This window comes from Anastrepha ludens, chromosome 6 (assembly GCF_028408465.1).
Source record: "Anastrepha ludens isolate Willacy chromosome 6, idAnaLude1.1, whole genome shotgun sequence".
Lineage (NCBI taxonomy): Eukaryota > Metazoa > Arthropoda > Insecta > Diptera > Tephritidae > Anastrepha > Anastrepha ludens.
This window is the reverse complement of record NC_071502.1, coordinates 57,057,351-57,081,131: the sequence shown is the minus strand read 5'-3', so window position 1 is coordinate 57,081,131 and position 23,781 is coordinate 57,057,351. Positions and strand designations below refer to the sequence as shown.

Here is a 23,781-nt window from a genome sequence, read left to right as displayed (position 1 = left end):
ACATAAGGCAAAATTTACAATCAGCTGTCAATGCTACTTTGTGATGTTTTTCTTCATAGAAATTATTTTGGTGGAATATTTCGGTGTTTTTGGTTTCTTTAATTATTATTAACGATATGAAGAAAATACAAGGAGAAGGAATAGCTAATTTAATTCCGCAATTAATTGGCTGCGAATAATAAACAGTTGGAGGAAATCCGTATCCGACGTTTACTGAGGTAGCAAAAAATTATGGCAGCAGTGCGCACGGGATATTCCATATTACATTTTATACATTTTATATAAGTAATAAGAGGACAATACGTTTATGGACAATCGGTTTTTCCTGTAAAACGAATCCCTAATCAATAATATCATATTTAACAATAATTTTATTGGAATTATGTTTACAGACCAGTTTTCTTTGCCGGCATCCATTTCATTTAGTTTTTATTTTGATGTTTCTCCATACATTCGTAATAATAATTATCGATAACACAGAAAACACAGGGTTGTATGTCGAAAAGTATTGTTATTATCTAGGATTAATTTATAACCATATATTTTGGGAGAGAAATTTTGTATGGGAAATCGCGCTTTTTAATTACGGATTTTGAGTTAAGCGCGAAAAAGTAAATAAAATACGAATAAAACTACGACAAAGCTTGCGTAAAAAACTACCGTTTTGTGTTAATGTTGTAAGGCTGGTAAGGCTGGAAAAGGTGACCAGCTGTTTGGCTTATTTACGCAGTTACCTTTGGTTTAGTTTATGTTTATCTACAGTGTTACGAATATTAAGTTTACTGTCTTACCGATATACTGAAGAGAGTTTATTCATTTGGGTGAACATAGAACATGTACCTTATATTAATTTGATGGATTTTTAGAAATCTTCTTAATTTCATTTAACAGTGAACAAATCACGATTGATTCTCGAATTTCTATATTGTTCTAGTTCAATTTGTGTTTCAATGCTTTTTATTGTTGATAGGAAAAAACGGAAAGACAAAAGAAGTTGAAAAAGAGGTTGTCTGTAAAGTCGGTGTACTGACGATAGTTTAACGTGACAACGTCATAAGAAAATACTCATGAAATGGTTGCCTTTTTCAAAACAAAATTTTAATTTTAGTTGTTTGATAGATATTTTGTATGGATATAGAGAAGGAGGTAAATGGAATCGCAATGAAATTGATCAAGTTACATTTACACAAACGTGAAAAATTACGAAACATTTATCAAATTCATGAAAGATATGTTCAATTTCGATTGTGCATCAGTCGTTAATAAGTCAACACCACTAAGAGGCACCATCATTGATTGGTCTTTTTCAAGACACATTACACTCGAAACACTCCCTTTCATTTCCTATCATCGTCCTATTCTCAACAGAGAAATGGTTCACTACCATGCACACAGGAAGAACGCGAATGCAAATACAATTATGTGAATTCGTATACATATGCACATATACATACATATATATGCTCACTCAAGTAGGAGAGAGTCAGATGTCGAGCGTTGCCGAATGTGGAGGCCGATTGTGCTCTTTGTCGTTCGTTCCGCGCTCTCGCTTGCAGTTCAAGCAAGGTAACGACGAATGAGCAAGATAACGACGCATGAGCACGATAACGACGAATGAGCAAGATAACAACGATTGAGCAAGATAACGACGAATGAGCAAGACAACGACGATTGAGCGAGATAACAACGCATTTTTTCTTGCGTGCAGCCGGCTAAATCGAATTATAAGACGTTATCACGTGAAAATAATTAGTACCATAGAAAAAGATGAATGAAAAGCAAAATTGATTTCTTCGAAAAACTGTTCATTAAATATTGTATATATTATTATTTGTTTATTTTTATTTTGTTAATAACTAGAAATTAGTCCGCAAAGTTTTACTACTACTTTAAATTACACGTACCAAATGACTTTTCTAGTACAACAATTTTAAATGTAATATATACCACAATTTCGGATTTGGACGAAAACTACCCATATAAAATTGATTCAAATGGTTAGGCACATTACAGGGCGAATTGACTAATGGAGGTGGCCCCATTAAAAAACAGTTACGTTATTTTTCGCGATTTGGACAAGTCAGACGACAGCTCCCTTCGTAATACAAAACAAGCAAAAGTAGGAGAAATTGCATGTTTGTGGAAATTTTGTAAATGACTTGGTAATATTGTGATTTGTGTAAATTGGCAAAACACAAATTGTGATAGGTCTATAACGTATGAGCGTTTATTTTATCAATACTGGGTCCATAAGAGTACTGGGCATGATGAAAAGAATAATGAGATGGCGCCTATCGTTGTACCGTTTCTTTGCTCTTAGTAAATTTGACAATGAGCTACGTCGTTTTAGCACTAGTATGGCCAGATTACCATTTTCGTAACTTGATTTAATATTTTTTTGTTTAGTCTCGGAGTTTTAGTTCTTTCTTCATGAAATTTTTCTAGCCTGTTCTAATTAAAAGTAATGTTTATAATTTTGTAAAATATAACTTTTTTAAAACTTAGTTCAATAATTCACTCAGTTTTATTTATCTTTACTTGTTTTAACATCTCGTCGCATTACCCTTGATTGCAGTTGTTGTTGGTGTTCTTCGGCTTTCAGCAGTCAAATCTCTATCTCGCTACCGCAGTGTTGCCTAGCTTTAGATATAAAAATGCACTAAAATGCCCATTTAAAGAAAATAAAATACCAAATTATTATTGAAAATGCGCCTTTTTTTTAAATAAATGTGTAATGGATATGTATAATTTAATTTATGTGTGAGTGACCTTTTTTAACATTCTTTTGTTTAATAATACAGTTTTTCTAACTTACACTTTCGGTAGCTTTAAATTAAAAACAAAACGAAACAAACGTCAAACTGAACAACTTTCGCATTTTGGGTATAAAAAAGCACTAAATTTATAGTGAAGAGCAAATGGGTGGGCAACACTGCAGAACTTGGCAAATGTGACGTCACGCACTCTCTGATGGGCGCAATCTTGTTTCTATCATTCTTGAGTACTGGGAAGAGCGACAGAGTCTATTATTATTGAATCACATGTACAAACACAAAGAGAAAGTAATGCAGCTAACACGGTTCTACGAGAGCTTTCAAAAATCCTGCGATACTACGATATGGAAGGGAAGTAATTTTTCATTTACATGGAGCTCTCATTAGTTTGATCGTAACAGCTGACAGGGACTGCGTTTACGTCGGTGACTGTTTTCAGCATTATGCATCAAATTCTAGATAATTGAGACAATAAATGACGTCATTGGAAATTCATACAACAAAGTTGTATTATCTTTCCTTTTAGTTGCTGATAATAAATGAAGCTGTTTGCACTGGGTGTAGCTAATCGATCGCTTAGTATTTGTTAAAAGCACTATTGCTTCAGTTTATTTTACTAAATTAAATAAACCGAGTTATTTAAAATGCATTTTGGCATCCTGGGTAGTGGCGTTGTAGGTCTCACAACAGCTTTGGAATTGCAACAAAATTATCCAAACGCGCAAATAACAATTCTTGCTGATCGATTCAATGAAGACACAACCAGTCATGTAGCAGCTGGTATTTTTAGACCTGGCCCTAGCTTTGCGGGACCAACCGCGGAGATCACACAGTAATATTTGGAAAATTTTAGAAATACTATTTCTCATGTATTGTTTTTCATAGGCAATGGATCGTCGAAGCGTTCCACTACTGGGATGACATACGCCGCTCCAAGGAGGCACCACTTGCTGGCGTCTGCCAACTCTCAGGTTACATTTACTCTTCCATCTCACCGAAGATCGTGAGGGTATGTTACCTATGATGGAAAGTTTATATCATTGGATTAATTAATAAAGAATCAATTGGGCAAAGTAAAATTTTGGCAAGATTATGAAAATTTTGTTGTTTATTTTTATCTCTTATCAGTGTTATCACGCATTTTTAAGTGTGCAGCTAACGCAAATTTACTTTGTTTGCCTTTAAATGCCTTTCTTGTTGTATATCACATGTGATTGTTTTATAATTGTATAGTAATTAATCATTTATTTTTGATTTGTTTAGAATCATTTGATCGAGCAACTACTCCCAGTTTATCGCCAGGCCACCGAAGAGGAGTTAAAACTGTGTCAAGGTGATTGGAAATTTGGTTCCTTCTTTACAACGTGCTTAACCGAATGCAGACTATTCCTGCCCTATGCAACCAAAAAGTGAGTGTTTTGTAAATATTCATTTCAAGTCAATAAATTTTCGTTAAATTAACTTTCAAGATTATAAGTTATGCGTTAAAGGATGCTAGAGCTTTAGATACCCTGGAATCGCGCAAGTAGTTCTATACTCGCCTCTCGACTTTTGTTCATTGCTTAACTGCTCAAATGTTTGTTCGAAATTTTCAAGCTTTTGAACACATTGAACAGCTAAACAAATTTGTTAAATGTGTTTATTGGCATTTCTTTAGCTTTCCACTGTGTGTGAATAATTTGTGAAACTTAAAAAGTGCTGACAAAAAGTCAAAATAACTAAATGAGGCATTGCTCACATTATTCAAAAAGACTTGATATACCCGAGCTCACGCTCAAAAATTTTCAATTAAAAAGCATCGAATGCGTTTGTGGGGTTTCGTTGCTCATACGCCCGGGTTGTTTGAAAATGTGCGTAAGCTCTAAAGGATACATCAAATAATATGTTAAAAGCACTTCCAGCCCTTGAAGCGATAATGAAAGAACTCCAGATCGTATTTGTAGATGAAAATTGTCAAAATTATCAGCTTTTGTAAACAAACGTTAATTTTTCAGGCTAATAGAAACAAGAAAGATAATAGAAAAGAGAAGAGAAAGAAAGTACACAAAACTGTAAACACAACTCTAAAATTAAGGCAGCTAATAGCAGCTGAGAAGCGGTATTTTTGTATTGAGGCGAATTCAAACAATGTTATTATAACATTTCAATTGTTTTCCTTTCTTTCATTCAAAGCAGCACGAAATATACGCATACACTTTGTTTTTGCTACCATCTGTCTGAATTCTAGATGAGGGTAGAAATTTCAAAAGTAAGACAGATGGGCTAAGCACATAGGGCTGTAGTTCCGGTGGTCTAGAGCTCGAAAATGAAGGGTATTTCCAGGATTTTTTTTTTACAATAAATAATTAATTTTTAATTTAATTTTTTAGACTTTTAATTCAACTTTTCTTACATACAAAAATGAAAAAAAAAAAAAATGTAATAATTTAAAAAAATTGCGCTGAAGTTCACCCTCACGAAAAATTGGACCTGGACGGTGTTGTCCATTTTGGCTCTTCTATTTATCTGAAACGCAAAATCCTAAAAAAAGTATTAATCAGCATTACTGTAGCTATGCCCTGCTACTAGAATAAAAAAAAAATTGACAAAATGGTTGTGAACAGCATATTAAAATTTCAGACAATTCGGTTGAATAGTTTTTTTTTGACAACACCAGGCCGAAAAAAGTCGTTTCGAGATAAATGCGTGTAAAGTTTGAGGTACAGAAGGACGCGGGCCCCTCTCTATCTAGTTAATGGGCTGTAGAAGCTATAATATTTTGAATTTCCGTATGAATATTTCACAGTATATTACAATATAATTTCGAAGTATTGAAAAAACAAAACGAGTTTTTTGATGTTTCTAGACCATCGGGTCCCCTTATGTAAAAATCCTTCAATTTACTATTTGTAATTACAATTTACTAATGTGACTTCGATTTCGTTCGAGAGCCATATAAAAATAAGCTACTAAAAGTTTTGCTAAACAAATCATACTCTCAGACGAAAGATATTTCTATTTGAATAAACGAAATTTTTGTTTTCGTCGTGGAAAAATCCATAAGAGTAGCCCATCCCATTCAGGTATTAAGGTATTGAAAATTTCTTCAAGGGAATCATATATACATATGTGCAAAATTAATCATCAAAATTTGATTTTAAATATCTAAAAATATTTTGAGTAATCATAAATCCTTAAAATTCCATCTTCTGCTAACACTATTTTCAATAGATTTATTGCCGCCGGTGGTCAAGTGACGCGCCAATACGTCAGCTCCTTCTCTGACGTCGCATATCAAAACTTCGACGTTCTCTTCAATTGCACAGGTTTGGGTGCCAAAGATTTGTGCGACGATACACAAGTCGTTCCAATACGTGGTCAGGTCTTGAAAGTGCGTGCACCCTGGATCAAATTGGCCTTCTACGGTGACTATGACACTTACATTTTGCCCGGCTTCGAGACCGTTACTCTGGGCGGTTGCCGTCAATATGAAAGCTACAATTTGAATGTTTGCAAATATGATTCTATGGCCATTAAGGAGCGTTGCTATGGCATGCTGCCGAGCTTGAAACGAGCCCAAGTGGTGCGAGAATGTGTGGGACTACGACCATATCGCGGTGTGGTGAGTTTTTATCGAATATCATTTAGCAAATGTCTTCTGATTTCTTGTTTTTTGTGATGTTTTCTTATTGTGTAGGTGCGGGTCGAAAGCGAAATAATCCGTTTAGCTAATGGACGCACCCAAAAAGTGGTGCACAATTATGGCCATGGTGGCTATGGTGTCACTACAGCACCAGGGACAGCTAAGTATGCTATGAAAATTGTGCGTGATCTTTTAGCTGGCAATAGTAAATTGTAAAAAAATTATTTCTTCTTCACCTTTGGAAATAAACAATTGTAATAAATTAAAAAAATAGTGGAATTAATTCTTCGTTTCAAATTGTGAATTTCCAAGTGTGAAAATTGACAAAAGCGAATATAGATCCAGCGGCTTCGTTGGCTGGGTCATGTCGTTTGAGTGGATACAAACGATCCGGCTCTGAAAATATTCGATGCGGTACTAGCTGGCGGTAGCAAAGGAAGAGAAAGGCCTCCCCTGTGTTGTTTTCAACTGTGTTTACCTTACACTCACTCAAGAAAATACCATACTACCCGTTACGCGCAATATATTTCTGCAGTTGTATGCTATCAGACGCCTGATGGCGCCATAATCAATTTCCACATTGTTCCTCGTTCCGGTGTATTTTCGCTCAAGTATTGTTTTAAAACTTAACTCTACAGTTTCAATATATTTTTTTATTTATTCGACTTAATATATAATATAATATTAGCTGCCAATAACCCATTTATGAAAATATGTATATGAATATATTAAAAAAAATCCCCCATTGAAAATCACCAAATAATTACTGTACTCATTTAAATCGATAACAAATCATTTACAGGTTATCGGGAACACTTGCTCACATTTCTTGACAATCCAAAAGCGAATTTGATAAAAGTGCAAATATAACAAGCTGTCAAATGGGAAATTTTTCGTGATTGTCAACAACTAAAATATACTTAAAAAATTTAGTAAGAATACAAAATAAAAATAGGAAAAAATTATTTAAAAAAACGTTCGTGGAGCCACAAATATAAGCCAGTAGTGTAGCAGTCAGAAAACATATATCCAAAACGTGAAAAAATGTCGTCTATGTCGCCATCGGAGGTAAGTTCCGATCGAATGTCTCAGGATATTTTAAGTTTGCGTTGTTGTGTGTATTTTGTATTGGTGATTTCATATACATTCCACACCACATTCAGTTGCTGACAAAGCAGCTGGCAGCTGGACAAAGTCTGTTTAAAAACAGTGATGAAGGCTATTCGGTTGTATTAGATATCGAAGCGCTCAGTTAAGAGATGTAGCTGAAAAATCCCATAGTCTGGGGTTTCAAAAGAAAATTGTATCATGCTTCATCAGCGTTGCAGTCACCTACACTCCGTTCATTAAAAAAAGAGTCGTAAATGCGGTGTTAAGTCATAGAAAGTTCTTTTGAATGATTGCTTTCGCGTATGCATATCAAAATTTATTATATGTACATATGTATACACATTTATAAATATATGTTAAAATTAAGTTAGGGTTATATTTTATATATCGTCAACAAGAAATAATATTAAAACTGGCGTTCACACCCTTTTTGTTGCGCGTTTGGCCGAGCTCCTCCTATTTGTTTGGTGCATGTTGATGTTCTTCCACAAATGGAGGTGACCTGGCATAAAACTGCCGCCTCCAAACGGCAGATAGTTTTTTTTTTGAAGAAATTTTTCGTGACAGAAATTCACTCAGAGGTTTACCACCTGTCGAGAAGCGAGTGCTATGAAAGAGATCTTTTTCTATAATTTTGGTCTTTCATGCGCGGAGTTTAAAACCCAGGTACTACGGAGCGGAAGTCACTCATCAATAGTCGACTACGGCGGTCGTGAACTGCTACAACAACAGCAACAACAACAACAAAGACGACCGCTTTCCCACGATAGTCGGCTCTACGTTACCGAAAAGACCAAAGGTTAGGCTTCTTCATCTGTTCAATTTGCTAGATTTCTGATTTTAAAAGAAGCCTCAATTCGATTGATGTCGGATATTAGTTTTTGTTAATATACAATTTGGAAATGTTGGCAAAATGAATAAATAGAGATTAATATTGTGCATAAAACTCTCTATTGTAAGGTTGCTAATCTCACTTCCTGCTCTTTTGCAAGCATGTGTTTCTTTTTAGTTTTCACGTTTTCTTTGTTGCCGAATGAATGACCGGCATTCAGCTTATCTCTTAATAGTGTCGGTGGTTTCTTAAAGCGCAATTGATTGCTAATCATATAAAATAAAAACTTTATTTTGATATGGTTCAGTGGATGCGTGCATGCTCCTCAATGCGCTGGCATTATTTGTATTCAGTATGGCGGTGTCATAAAACAAATTTTGTAGGCATATATTTGAACACGACAATTATGTATGTATGTTAGTTACATATAAAATACTAATCAAATTTAATGTAACATACTTATATAGCACTGCAATATGTAATATGTGTTGTATTTTCAGTGATACAAAATATAATACATAATGCCTAATAATAACATAATATGTGTCGCTCCAAAGACAGTCGCGTTTGAATGTTAATTCAGCAGAAAGGGGTTATAAGTATACATATGTATGTACGCGTTTTCATTTCATGTCATTTGATTTGATTTAATAAGTCTATGGTTGTAAGTCCTACAGACTACAGGTACAAAATGTCTTAAATATAATATGTAAGGCTTAAAAGTAATTTGATTCCAGCTTAGATAAAAAATTATAGATCTAGGAAGAGCGAAATCAATATCGAGACTATTAAAATTTCTATTAATTTCATTACGTGATCTAGTAACAGGTCTATAATTGAAATAATTTGATGTAAACATTTTAACATGTAACAGAAAAGGAATATGCCAATCACTTTGAACAATATTGAAGCTTTTTTGCTCCAGTAGTCTGGATAATCTATGATACTACAGACAATGTCATAGATAAACCTCAGCGAGTGTATTATACGCTTTGAGAAAGTGATTTTATGAGTAAGAGCAGATATTGCAGAGCAAACCGGTCGAAGCTGCGTTGAACTCTTTCGATCCTTTGGGAGTAAACAGTTTGGCCGAGTATAAATTGGATGCATATTCCGCCGCCGAATGGGTTGGTGCGTGATTACCATTCGGAATTCACAGAGAGGTCGTTGGTTCGAATCTCGGTGAAAGCAAAATTAATAAAAACATTTTTCTAATAGCGGTCGCCCCTCGGCAGGCAATGGCAAACCTCCGAAAAAGCTCCTCATAAAAATGTCTGCCGTTCGGAGTCGGCTTGAAACTGTAGGTCCCTCCATTTGTGGAACAACATCAAGACGCACACCACACATAGGAGGAGGAGCTCGGCCAAACACCTAACAGAAGTGTACGCGCCAATTATTTATTTATTTATTTTTTTATTCCAAATTTAATCTCATTAATAAAAAGCATAAATAATAACGGACTGTCCTTTCCATGACAGTCGGCTCTACGTTACCGGAACCACCCGGACCCATATATATTACATATGTATGGGGAATGTTTAGGCTGCTACAACAACAACAACAACAACGGACTAAGAATGCTGCTCCGTGACACACCAGAGATGGCAATTAGGGGGTGTGAATTGATATTACCCATTTCGACATAAGAATTTCGGTTAGAATGGTAGGGCCTTAACCTTAACTTTTCGAACTTCAACAACATTATACTATGCAAAACAATGTTGAAAATATGATGAAATGCAAAATTTTTGTAACATAATAAGGATTTCACTCTACATTTTTGGATAATGCTGTTGTGGTGATAGTATGAATCCAGATTGTTCCGGTAACTTAGACCTGACTATCTCGCGAAAGATGTATCTATTCGGCTTACATAAGTATTATTTTAAATGAAAAGGAAAATTATGTTACTATCATAATATGTATTTTTAAGATATCCGTACGTTAAACTAAATCTTAGTACGTAATAAAATAGATTTAAGTTTGTTAAATTTATATTTCTTAAGTTTATATTCGAAAACATGTAGCTCAAAAATTTATAAGTTTACCTTATCTGATCTATCTTATGCCATCTTACGTCTATAGCTGATAACTTTCTCACGCTATACAAACTGCGTTTCGTAGTAAATGATTATTTCGTGTTATTTTTTTCTGTCTAAAATTAATACATACGACAAAATTTGCACACGTTAATACTTGCTTATACATTTAATTTACAATACAAATTTTATGATTCCATTAATGGCCATACATGTATACATATGTACATATAGCGCCATCCCTATTGTGTACGCTAACATTTCATCTGATCACGTCTGTACATCTACGAGGTGTGCTCAAAAAGTATCGCGAATTTTGTGTTTTTTCAAAAGTGGTTTATTTATTCATTTATATCTATTTTGTCCCCTTCAAAGTAATCCCTTGAGATATTATGCACTTGTGCAATGTTTTTTCCAATCTTCGAAGCACTTCAAAAAATCTTTTTATTTTTATCTTGTTTAGCTCCTCCTTCGATGCCGTCTTTATCTCGTCAATCTTAGCGTAGCGTCGTCCTTTCATGGGCCTCTTCAGTTTCGGGAACAAGAAAAAGTTACAAGGAGCCAGATCTGGGGAATACGGTGGCTGTAGCATCATTAGTGTTTTGTTTTTGGCCAAAAAGTCGCGCACAAGCAGCGATGTGTGAGCAGGGGCGTTGTCGTGATGCAAGAGCCAATTTTTCTTCTTTCACAAATCCGGGCGTTTCTGGCGGATTGCTTTGCGCAAATTGCGAATAACTGGCAGGTAATATTCCTTATTGACCGTTTCACCCTGTGGCAAGAGCTCTTAATGCACAACGCCCCTGCAATCGAAGAAAACGGTAAGCAAAACTTTGACATTCGACTGAACTTGGCGCGCTTTTTTCGGTCTTGGTTCGTGCGCCAGCTTCTATTGAGATGATTGAGCTTTGGTTTCCACGTCATAACCATAAACCCACGATTCATCCCCAGTTATGACCCTCTGGAGCAAATTTGGGTCGTCGCGTTGGGTCGACAGAGTTCAACATCTCATTAGCAATGTTCATGCGATGCTGCTTTTGGTCGAAATTGAGCAGTTTTGGTACGAATTTTGCGGCGACTCGTCTCATGCCCAAATCATTGAAAAAAATCGATATGTCAAGGTCCTCAGCAACTTCACCGTTAGGGTGATTCGACGATTGACCAATACCATTTTCTTCACTTCATCAATTTTTTCGTCTGTTGTTGAAGTGCTCGGGTGTCCGGCACGCTTTTTGTCGTTCACATCTTCTCGGTCTTGTGAGAACATTTTGTACCACCGATAAACGTTGCTTTGGTCCAAAGAAGCTTCTCCGTATGACACAGTCAACATTCGGAATGCATCCGCGCACTTAATATCGTTTTTCACACAAAATTTGATACAGGTTCTTTGATCCATCTTTTTGAATAGGTAAAAATCGAAGACAAGCCGAAACATGTGCAAGCAAAGGAACTGTCAACAATTAACTGAACATTCAAAATGGCCGATCTCGACGGCATGAGTGAGAGACATGAGTAGCAACATATCGCCACAAACAAAAATCGAAATTCGAATATACGTAACCTGCGAAAATGTAAAATACTTTTTGAACACACCTCGTATATGCAACATTCATTGGATTCGTACTGCTCAATTGATAATTTAAATTTTGCCGTTTTTTGTTTCACTTGGAAATCTTTGTTTACATGTTCTGAATGCTTAGTAACACAAAAGCTTAATAGAATGTTATCAATATAAGCGCTTTGGTATTTGCATTCAATTTGAAAAAAATGCTGTTTTCTTCAATTTTAGTTTTTCTGGGGTTAATATTGGAAACCAGCGCTGATAACTTTACAATATACTTACATACAATATACTGAAATGTTCATTTTTAGTAAATTTTTAACAATAATTTTAATTTAATTTGATTATCAGTTATACAACTGCTGCTGGTGGGCAAAATTGATTAGAAAAAAATGCGCATAATTTTTTCTAAGCTTACGTGAAGGTCACACACGAGTTTTAGAAAAGAAATTAAATTATAATAATAGCCTGTAGCGAAATTAACTAAAATGTCAATGAGTTTAATAGAATTGACTGTAATGGTAATACAAAACAAAATAAAATAATAAGTGCATAAAATATGTATATACCTATGTATAGTATAAAAACAATGAAAAGTATTAAAAAAAAGCTAATTGAAATATATACTTAGTTCTGCCATAAGTTCTGTTACAAGTTAGGTCCGTTATAGATATGATATTATAATATTATACTTTTTTAATGAAGTTAGTTTTATTTAATCATGTAAATATTAAAAAAAATTTAAATTTTCATTCGAAGTGGTCACCACCATTTGATTTTACACAAACCTTCAAACGATTGAGCCATTCAGCTATTGCAGCACGCACGGTTTCCATGGATATTAACACTAAACCTACCGATATTTTATGTATTCCTATTCCTACCAATGTGGGTCAAATGACCCGCCTTTAAAATATTATATATATTATTAAGATCACATATATTTCTCGGTAAAACAATTAGCAAGAGAAGAGTAAATCTCGAAAAATACATTCGATGTATATTATTTTTTAATAAAAGTCGTGAAGGCAAACAACGATTTAATAATGTTATTTCTAAGAACTTCTGACACGAAGTTTAAAATCGGTCATTTGACCCGTCCATGGTAGGTTTAGTGTTAACGTCGCTGCTTTAACTAAAGATTGTTTGAGACTCTCCAAATTTCTGTGAGGTCCTCGAAAGGCCATGTTCTCCAATTCTGACCACACGCTGTAGTCCAATGGATTCATATCTGGACTTCCAGACGCCCGATCTTCTGCGGCTATGAACCCAGGAATATGGTTTTTAGCCATTGCTGGTTGGTTTTTGCCTTATGGGCTGGAGAATCTTGCTGCAAAATCCAACGCTCTTCATTGAAGAGAGTACTGCGCAGCTACTTCATCACGCCTTCTAAGACATTCTCCTGGTACACTTCTGCCCCGGTTGTAATCCCTTTTTCGCAGAAATGAGGAGATGTAACGCCTTTACAAGACACTCCCCACCGAACCATTACGGAGGCTGGATGGTGGCCACGCTGAACCCTTGGAAAAGTCTTAGCAAAGATTTTGTCAATTTGCTTATTAAAAACTTTTTCAAACAGTGGAAATTTTCTCATCTGTGAAAAGAATATTTTCATGGCCATTGACCGCGTGCCACCGATGAAGGTTTTTGAATCTGTTTAGTCTAATTTTCTTCAAGGGGCCTACAGTTTTAACCCGACTTCGAACGGCAGATATTTTTTATGAGGACCTTTTTCATGGCGGAGGTTCATCATTGCATGTTTCACGGAGATTCGAATCAACGTACTTCGAATTCCGAATGATAGCAACGCACCAACATATTCGGCTACGGCGGCCGCTCCCACAGATTGTCATACCATTTGATTTTATTTTTTAGTCCAACACGATGCAGGGAAGAATGTAAATTTTTTTTCATAAATTTATATTTCTCATAATTTACACCTGTTTTTATAATAATAACATTCCGACATATTGCAAAGTTTCGAATATTTACATTCTGTCAAAAAAGTACCGGGAGTTGTTCAATAAAACGGAAAATAATTGTTTAATCATCAAAATTAATTTTGTCGCCTTCAAAATATGCTCCATTCGAAACAATACACATATGGCAACGATTAGTCCAGTCATAAAAGTACATTTTAAACGAGATCTTCTTCAGCTCTTTCAGCGAATTCTCCTTAATGGTCTCTATCGACTCAAAGCGGTGTCCGCGGAGTGGAAATTTAAGTTTTGCGATAAGGAAAAACTCGCAGTCGATGGTATTTTCGAGTTTTTGGCCAAAAAAGTGTTAACAATATGAGGTTTGTGAGACGGTGCGTTATCATGGTGCAAGATCCATGAGATTTCTTTCCACAAATCGGGTCGTTTCCTACGCACATTTTCTCTCAAGTGTCGCATCACTTCCAAATAATATTCTTTATTTATCGTAGAACCATTTGGAATGAATTCCGAGTGCACAACACCATGAGTTCGCAAAGAAACCGAGTAGCATGACTTTCACTTTTGACCAACTTCGACGTGATTTTTTGGGTTTCGGCTCATGTGGATAATGTCGCTCAGCCGCCCGTTGACTAGTTTGTATGATGCGCTGGATAAACGTTGGGTCCGAATTCACTTTCTCAAGCATGTCTTCAGCCACCTTCTTCCGATGACTTTTTTGAAAGAAATTCAACTCTCTTAAATCGAGTCGAGCAGCCCCGCGTCTCATGCCCAATTGATGGTGTAAAATGTTGCGAATTTATTCGTGAGACACGCTAAGGTCACGAGCTACCTTCCTCAAACTTAAATGATGGTTTTCCAGCACCATTTCCTTGACTTTGTCGACGTTTTCATCCGTTGAAGACTGCAAAAGCAAAAGCCTTATACCACTCGTAGTCCCGTGTTTTTGATAAATCACACTCGCCATAGGCTTTCTGCAACATTTTCAAAGATGTTGATATAATCACGTTCAAAACTCAAAATTTACTACGAATTCTTTGATTGATATTTTTATCCACAGTGAAAATCGCAGAGCACACCTGCGGTTGACTGATATAATTAAATGCCAAAAACAAGCTAATTGACAGATCACGCTCAAACTCGGCGATACCATAGAGGAGAGTTGTGCCAAGGTGGGCAGGTAGGTGAATTGGTTGAAGTGCCAGTCTGGCACCCCTCAAGTAGCACTGAAGCGCAGCAAGCCAGCAAGAGCTGTTGATATAATGAAGAAGATTTATGGGACTTAGGTTGCCGCACTGCCCCAGGCGGACATTTACAGAGAAATTGCTCAATAGTCTCCTTCTCTGAAAGGTTCCCACAGCTTCTGCATTGGGGGTTAAATGGTAACCCTAGCTTTTCCGCGTGTGTGCCGATCGCCCAGTGATCGACAAACACAGCTACGAGTTTGGAAATTGAATGGCGAGGAGTATAAAGGACTTTCTGAGAATTTGATCTCCTCCTTACAGGAATTTATAATACTAATTTCGTTCTGCACCATGGCGTCGTCAGAGCCTTGATCGCGGCTTGACTATCGGAGAAAATGTTAATATCTCCCTCCCTCTCTTGTACTAATATTCCAGCAAAATGAATTTAGACATATGTGTATTGCGCGCTTTTTAAATGAATAATTCCTGATATTTTTTTTGACAGAATGTATTTATATTTTATTTTTTCTTATTTTACAATATAAAAGTATGTTTATACTACAAAAAAAAATCATAAAACTTTGTAAAAAAAATTAACAAATTTTCATCAAAAATTTAAATTTTTTATCAGAATTTTGCCTTTTCTCCATATAAGCAATCGTTATATGCACGAAAATGCTTAACACTGTCAACAAAAAATACCAAAAATCAATGCGAATTCTGAGCCACTTTAAAGCAGTTTAAGCACAATATTATGTGGTGGTTACGTTAGTTAGGTTAGGTTTGGCAGCCGCATCGCACATAGATACAACGATGCCTCTTAGACCACGAAATGGGTTCGTTGTGAGCCGTGGGGGCTGGGCTACATTTCCCTCTCCACATTGAACCATCCTGAGCTTTTGACAAAGCGTAAAAGGTTGTTGATACCTAAAGTGTATAGATTATCTATATTCGTTAAGAAGTGGGAATTTAAAAATTGGTTCCTGCATCTGGCTAGAGCTGGGCATGTGCAAAAAAGGTGTTGAATTGCTTCCAACTCCTCCTCATTTCTGCAGCTACGACAGAAATCATGCGTGTAAACGCCTAATCTTGCATGATTTCCTATGAGACAATGTCCTGTGAGGGCCCCTACTAAGGTCCTGATTTGAAGTCTGCTCAGTTTTATAATACTCTTGGACAGACGTAAATTTAGCCTTGACCATGTTTGCCTAGCAATTTCACAGGTGGTAACGCTAATCCATCTTTGATTTGTGAAACTGATTAGTGCGTCCTTAATGAGAAGCTTATAAATTGCGAGAGGCATCTCCATAAAATTGCTTATGTCTGGCATACCGGTACCTTCTCTTGCAAGTTGATCTGCCCTACAGTTCCCTGGTATATCTGTGTGGCCTGGAATCCAGCATAAGATTATACGATATTGCTTGACCATGTCATTTAGAGATTGGCGACAACGTAAGACACTCCATGATGTTATTTGGTTGATGATTTTTTGTTTATCTTTAGCCATTTCAAGGCTTCATGAATAGCGTTTATTTCCGCTTGAAAAACACTACAGTGATCCGGTAGTTTAAAGGATTCACTAATTGAAAGCTCTTCGCAAAATAACCCTGATCCTACACCGGTGTCCATTTTAGATCCGTCCGTGTAGATCTTAACGGGTGTGTTAGGTGTTGGATCTTCTAGAAGGAATTTTCATTAGAAAATTCCTTTCGAAGCAAAGAATGGGAGGGTGATAATCACAGTCACTGGGTATATCCGTGTAGGAGTCTAAGATGGTTGAATGTCCATGTGAGACAGTACTCCATTGTGAGCTTGCTTTGAGCCTTAAAGCGGAGCAGGCCGCTGAGTATTTGCAGAAGAGATCTAGGGGTGGCACTACCCAAAGCCATGGATGCCGTGGTTTTCATGACGCCACATATTGCTAATTCCGCTGATCTCTGCACCTTATTCAATAAATTAGAATAGGTTTTTTTCTGCATAGCACACCACCAGAAAACATTTCCATATAGAAAAATGGGTCTGACGAGTATGTAGTTGTTACAATAACTACATTATGGAGCAAAAGTGAGCACAAAAAAGATATTTAAAAAGATTAAGCAGAAATTTTAATACCGCTTTTAAGTTTTTAGCATTATTTATTTTTTATATTACTATACTTAGGTGTAGGAACTTGATTACATTATACTTATAAACTTAACATTATATTCTATATTATTAATTAATAAAAACCAAAAAAGGACATGTGTTCAGTTTTGCACTCGCTTCGAAATTCAAATTTAAATATACATAGTTAAAATTTTAATAACTCCTTATTCCTCCTTTTACCTTTATTGTTGCACTCACACGTTTCGGCATGCTTGCTATTAAGTTTTGACACGTTTCTACCGGTATTTCCGGAACGGTCCTACTCCGAAATAGGAAAAACATCCCCAGACCATCAGTGATCCGCCGCCATGTTTAACCGTTTCTATTACCTGATGATTCTGGGTGGATCTTCCTGTGTCAGCCCAAAAATATCGTATGCCATCTGAGTTAATCCGATTAATTTTGCATTCATCAGACCACATCACTCGTTTCCAGTCTTCTATAGTCCAATGCGGATGAGCTAAGGCAAATGACATTCGAGCCTTTCGGTTTTTGACAGAAAGTTTTGGCTTTTTGGCGGCAAAACATCCAACTTTTTTTAGTGCCCGACGCGCGATCCAAGCAGTAGCCTGATTTCCTATGCTTTCAGCAGCTGTTTTTGGTGTTTTGGTTTTTCCAGCCATTAAACTTCTGGCCATGTGCCTTGCATCTTGGTCAGATGGGATACGAAGGCGGCCATTTTTTGCACTTGGCCCTTTCAAATTTTTATTTTTTTTAATTTTCATCACCATAGCTTGAGATATCCGTAGCTCAGAAGCAATTTGTCTCGTTTTTTTTTTGCCTTCTAAAATTAATTCTCCAGCTTTTACCACTTTTTCATTATTAATTTTTCGCATTTTTCACAAAATATAAATTTTACTCACAAAATGAACCTTAACGAATGAAAACCACAACGCAACAGAAAAATAAAGGAAGTAACGAATACAAATCTATTGAAATAAATAAACTTGGTATTGTTATTAACGGTTAACTTCCAAATCATAAGGGGAAATAGAGTGAGGGCAAAAGTGATTACATGTTGCTCTTAAATGCTCGCTGCTTGCAAACTCTTCTGTTATACTACAATATAATTGTTGTTTTTGTTTCCTAGTATTTTGTAACACACTAATTCCAAAAAAGGTGGTACCAGTTTTAATAAAAAACCATGCATAGCGCTGAAATTGATTATAATACAGCTAAATTGTAATTTTGTGATCACTTTTGCTCCATAGTGTACATGCCCAGAATTTTTCTAAAAGTTCTGACAAAAACCTTGATGAAAAATTATTGTTTTTTTTAATTTGTTTGAAAAGTTTGAAACTTATATATATTAGTTATATGGTTTTTATTTTAAATATCCATTATTTAAAAAAAAGAATAAAACAAATTAAACAATCTAAAATCAAATAAAAATAAATAAATAAAATAAATAGTGAAATATAGAAAAAATTAATAAAAAATACATAAATAGTGAAAACTGTATAAGATATCGCGCTGCTATTACTGTGCACATAATTGTACTTAGATATTCACCACCAAATGGATAAACAGTAAACATGTACTATTTGCAAACTGTAATATTAAAGCAAACTTGTTTTATTTTATATCAAAAAAAAAAAACAAAGAAGAAAAACACATACATATCTGCAATTATATATTAGACAAAGCTCAATTTTCTTAAATGAATTTTCCTGGTCTTTCAAAATACACCCACATTAACAGAAGCTTGGTTTACTTACATATAATATTTCATTCGGTGTGCATATAAAAAGTTTGTAAAAGTAAATTTGTCAGACGCTCATACAAAATAGTTATACATACACATGTATACATATACATATACATACATGTAGTCACATATATCGTACATTCTACATATATCAGACGAACTCGATAACCGCAACTATTAGCAATCGCGGGAATTACATTTATTTTGGGTGTTATACATAATATTTTATTTTCATAACGGTTGTTTGCAACAATCTAACGAAATCGAAATAGCGTTATGTATAGCGAAATGTTTAGAATGAGCCAATTGAGTGGAAATTTAAGTATTTGAACGCAACTTGGTACTTAGACTAACATTGGCTCAATGTAAGGCGAAATTGAAAATGAGCAAAGTCAGGTCAATATACATAACTTTAATTTTAAAATTTGCAAGACTTGCAACGAATAAAATTTTCTAAACTTTACTTCAGGTAATCATATCACAAGTAGGAATGCGATAAGAACAGAATTTTGGAAAGTGGCCTACTCCAAAATAAAAAAAGAGGGTTCTTGGAGGTTAGTTTTGCCCTAGCGAGATTCTGCTGCACTTGTTTTTACTAAGGATTTTTTCAACAGTGGTCTTAAGATTATAAAATTAAATACAATATTTATAGAGTTCCAATATCACCGAATTGCGCCTATCAAGGATTTAGATTATTGACTTCGTACTGTATATGTACATCCACATTCATACATACATACATGTGTGTGTATATTGACGAAAACATTTGTATGTATATAAAAAGCAAAAAATTAAAAAAAACTTGTTTATGCAACATTTCTGGGACAAGTAAATTGGCTGCTCCTCCGTTAGCGTGCCGCATGCAATTTTTGTTTACATTTCTCATTTACGTTACGTATATATGTATGTACATACGAGTGTATGCATTTTCTATTCGCAAGCTTTTCCGAGTGCGTTGCGAAAATAGCGCCCTCACAATACAGGGAGGGAATATGTGGGTACTATTAAATTTCTACCAGGTAGCAAACTTGCGCAACATTACAGCATTAAGCCACACACGGAAATGTGGACAGTTGACAAACCATTCATCAGCACTGCTGCTGAATAGAGTGGCAAGACAGGTATTAATTTTAAATCCAGTAGATGTGCCTTGATTCACAAGAAAAATATTCTCTAACCGAAAAACAAAAGATTTTGGTTGTTGTTGATATTTTTCATTGCAAGCTACAACGCTTCCGATTTTCGTTATATCACAACGAGTGAATGAAATGACAAAGCAATGCAAATAGACTATGTTGCAAAGAGCCTTCAGTTGGTTTTACGCGCCATAGTGTTGCTAAATTGAATTAAGGTGCTTTCCGTATACAAACCAACTTTTATATAGAATGCAATAATGTACAACATTTTTCTGGTCTTCTAACAGAATTGCTTTTCCCGACTTAGCACTTTCCCCTATTGCAGACGAAGTGCTTCAAGTTCCCCGAGAGTCCCGCGTAACCTTGGCACAATTACGTTCTAAATACTGTAGCAAGTTAAACTCTAAACCTATCCAGAATTGACCCCGACGTACTAAACTTATGTTCGGCATGTGAAGGCACCTTTTCGCATGCCAAAACTTCAAGGTTCAAGGACGAAATGCAATATTTAAACTGTCAATTGTTCATAACTGTACCTTAAGAAGTCATCTAAAAAAATATGTTAAATTAACATTTTTCTATGAAAAATCACGTTTTATTGACCTAAAAGCAAAACCTGCCAATGCAAACGTACATAAATGTGGAATGCTCGTTAGTGGCATCAACCATACGCCACGTTGTTCCACAAGCCAAATCTAAATAATGCTCACTACTTCGCAAAACCGATTAATTATTTATGGACCGTGGATCATTTATCGCCATAGAAATTTGTTCGTTTGTTTCGACGCTTTCTGATGACTCAGCTGACTTAGCTGAACTGACTAGCTTCGTGACAGCGTCCAGTCAGCTTGAGTTGGAGCTTATAACAATTTTTTTTTTAATTATTCTTTCCACATTTGGCCTACACGTCCGTGACCGGCTAGACGGCTGGTCAGCACGCTGTCAAATTGTTCTCTTAGCCAGTTAACTAGCCGGTTATACAACTTAGTAACCAGTTGGTTGTATTTTTCTCTCACGCTGTAATTTTACAGTGCAACAAACTATTTGTGAGACGAGAAAAACATACCTGACGCACTTACCGATTAAAATGTATGGGGCTCATCATTTTACTAATTGTAAAATGTTTATTAAAATTCTTATTTGAAAGGATAGTATCCTCCGTACATATACACCGTAACAGAAAAGCCGTAACCGTAACGAGTTACATAGTCTATTGGATCAGTCCGATTTTTTGACTTTTTTTCCAATAAATCTGGCCGTATGGCGTCAGTGGTGGCTTGAATATTTCAATAAACCGATTGTTAAGCGCGCTGTATTATGGCAAATTGCGTCATCTTGTTGAGATCAAATGTCGTCGATGTGTAGCTGATTAATTTTGGGGACAAAAATTCACTCAGAATGTCTCGATAGCGCTCGCTATACCCCGCTTCGGCAGAGGCTACGTATTTTCTCATTTCGAAATAAATAAGAACCGATGATGCTGCCAGTGCTCTGCGCGAATAGATTTTTTTGTTCAAATAAATTTCCATAATTTGGAAGCGTTAAACCACAGTTATCGATAGTTCTTATGCAGCTAGAAAAAAAATAGATTGGTGTACTTTAGCTTTCGACCGATACGATACTACGATGAAGGCAATCGTTTTTGTGTTAAACTCATATGCCAGAGAGTTTGTCATGACCATCTATCAAAAAAATATACACCATTTTTTTCTTTTTTCCTTGAGCGCATTCCACATACTTCAATAGAGTCATAACAATTTCGTATTTAAGGGGGGAAGTCCATGTAGAAGCCTCAAAATCGGCCATTTTTTAAACATATTTTTAAAGGTGGTAAAATAATTATACTATGTTGAAGCTTTAACACAACTTTATTTAACCTTTCGAGAGTACAAACATTTTTTTTCATTTTTTTCCAAAATGGCGGCTTAGGATCATACCTTGTCGGCTGCCTACGGCGCGAGGTCTCAAACTGCTCTATTTATTACGCTTAATCTATCGATCTGAAACAAAAAATGAAATTGGTTTTTTTTATAACATATTAACGGAAAGGAGGAACCTATAAAATTAAAAAAAACTATAAAATTAATTATAAAATAAGCCTTTGACAAAAAGTCAGAATTTAGGGCTATTTTATTGACATTTTTAACCGCTCACTACATAGTTAATGGGTTATAGAAGCTATAATATTGGGAATTTCCGCATGAAAATTTCACAGTATATTCTTAAGATACTATACTTTCGAAATATCGAAAAAATTTTACATGGACTTCCCCCCTTAAATAAAATACAGAGTAATTGAGATATCGAGCTAAAATTTATTCTAGGTTTTAAATTTAATTCCACACTGTTCATATCACCAATTGCAGCATTCAATTCCTTGATGTCAAGCTTGGACCACTCTTCTACGCATGCCGACTGAAATATGGATCATTTCGATATCGCCCTTTTCGGTCTTCTAATGCTGTTTGGCTCCTCATTTCTTGAGTTAATTTGATCTTGCAAGAGTGTAAACCAAAACCTTAACACTAAATTAACCACAATTTGGACTGAGAGAAAGATTTCTAATTCCTCTAAGTGTCCTTAGAGTTGCATTCATTGACTCGAAATTTCGGTGTGTAGTTAATTTTTTTAATCTCCATAGGTTGATCGTTCGTGCATGTCTTTTAAGCTTTAACTAAACATATCTGGAGAGATTTTTTTCAAATTTTTTTATTTTAATAATATTTTATCATTTTAATAATATTTTACCAGTAGTTTCATCCAAAATTCATGATTTCTCAACGAATTGGCCGGACACGAACGACCCATCGGCATGAGATTAAATATATCCTCCTTCCTGAAGAGCTCATTGGAAATACGTCTACTGCTGCTAAGATCTTTGAAAACGTTTATTAAATGCCTTCCTCACTCTTGACATCACGGCCTAATTCCAATTTAGAAAACGTTTAGTTTGGTTATAATTTATTAAATTATAGTCTTATTTTGTATTATTTATTTTATTTTATTTTTTATTACATTTTGCTTTTAGTAAAATTTTTATTTTACTTTACTTTTTTAATTCACTCGGCATGTAATCATTAATTTTTTATTTTATTATTTTACTTGTTCTTCTATTTTTCTTTATCTCTCTATTTCGTTTTTGTTTTTAATAATTTAGTTCAGTTTAATTAAATTTATTAAATTTATGGCATTTTATTCCGTTAAGACTTTGTTTTATTTTATATTTTCTTCTATTTTATTTTTGTAATTTTTTTTAAATTTATTTTACTTTTTTTATTCGTACATATGTACGTCTTGATTATATTTTCTATTTTTTATTTAATATATATTCTTTGGGTTTTTGCTTTTGATGTTTCATTTACTTTTGTTTATTCTATTTTGATTTATTTTTCTATTGTTTTGATATGAAATTAATTCTGTTTAATTAAATTTATTTATTTTATTGCACTATACAATAATTTGTATTTTTATTTTTTTTTTAGCTTAATTTGATTAAATTTTGTTTGTAATTCCCTAATTACTCTACAGTCTTACCCCACTGTGCTGCCATGCCGCTTGCTAATGTTTGATATTGTTTCTTACCCGTCACTGCCGGTTGTTGCTAGCGTTTTTGTCGTAATTGTGTTGGCATGTAGCTGAATGAACTTGTTGTTGAGGCAAGCTGTGGCGGTTGAATAGTTTACACTATTGGCATCAGATGTGTTTGGCACGTGAATTCGCAAAGTTTACTGAAATA

At 35.0% G+C, this 23,781-nt stretch overlaps 2 protein-coding genes and 1 long non-coding RNA gene across 4 annotated transcripts in view; 2 read left to right on the top strand and 1 right to left on the bottom strand.

Moving 5' to 3' along the window:
* The first annotated feature begins 754 nt into the window (after positions 1–754).
* On the top strand, positions 755–6,667 carry LOC128866717 (D-aspartate oxidase). Of its 2 annotated transcripts, none has more exons than XM_054107651.1 (6): positions 755–821; positions 3,301–3,606; positions 3,660–3,783; positions 4,038–4,183; positions 5,985–6,375; positions 6,451–6,667. In XM_054107651.1, the coding sequence occupies exons 2-6, from the start codon at positions 3,419–3,421 to the stop codon at positions 6,610–6,612; spliced, it is 1,011 nt and encodes a 336-aa protein (XP_053963626.1). In that variant the 5' UTR covers positions 755–821; positions 3,301–3,418; the 3' UTR covers positions 6,613–6,667. The 2 variants fall into 2 exon arrangements, with proteins under 2 accessions (XP_053963626.1, XP_053963625.1); XM_054107650.1 differs by having other exon boundaries at positions 790–836.
* Positions 6,668–7,260: 593 nt separating this feature from the next.
* LOC128866718 (ubiquitin-conjugating enzyme E2 W) overlaps positions 7,261–23,781 on the top strand; it is an 83,543-nt gene continuing 67,022 nt past the window's right edge. The window contains exon 1 of the mRNA XM_054107657.1: positions 7,261–7,464. Coding sequence (XP_053963632.1) covers positions 7,441–7,464 — 24 coding nt within the window. The 5' untranslated portion in view covers positions 7,261–7,440. The remainder of the gene's footprint in view (positions 7,465–23,781) is intronic.
* Positions 22,315–23,768, bottom strand: LOC128866719 (uncharacterized). The gene is made up of 3 exons (XR_008454950.1): positions 23,580–23,768; positions 22,794–22,968; positions 22,315–22,729 (listed from the first exon to the last, which is right to left on the bottom strand). It is a non-coding gene; the product is annotated as an uncharacterized LOC128866719 (long non-coding RNA).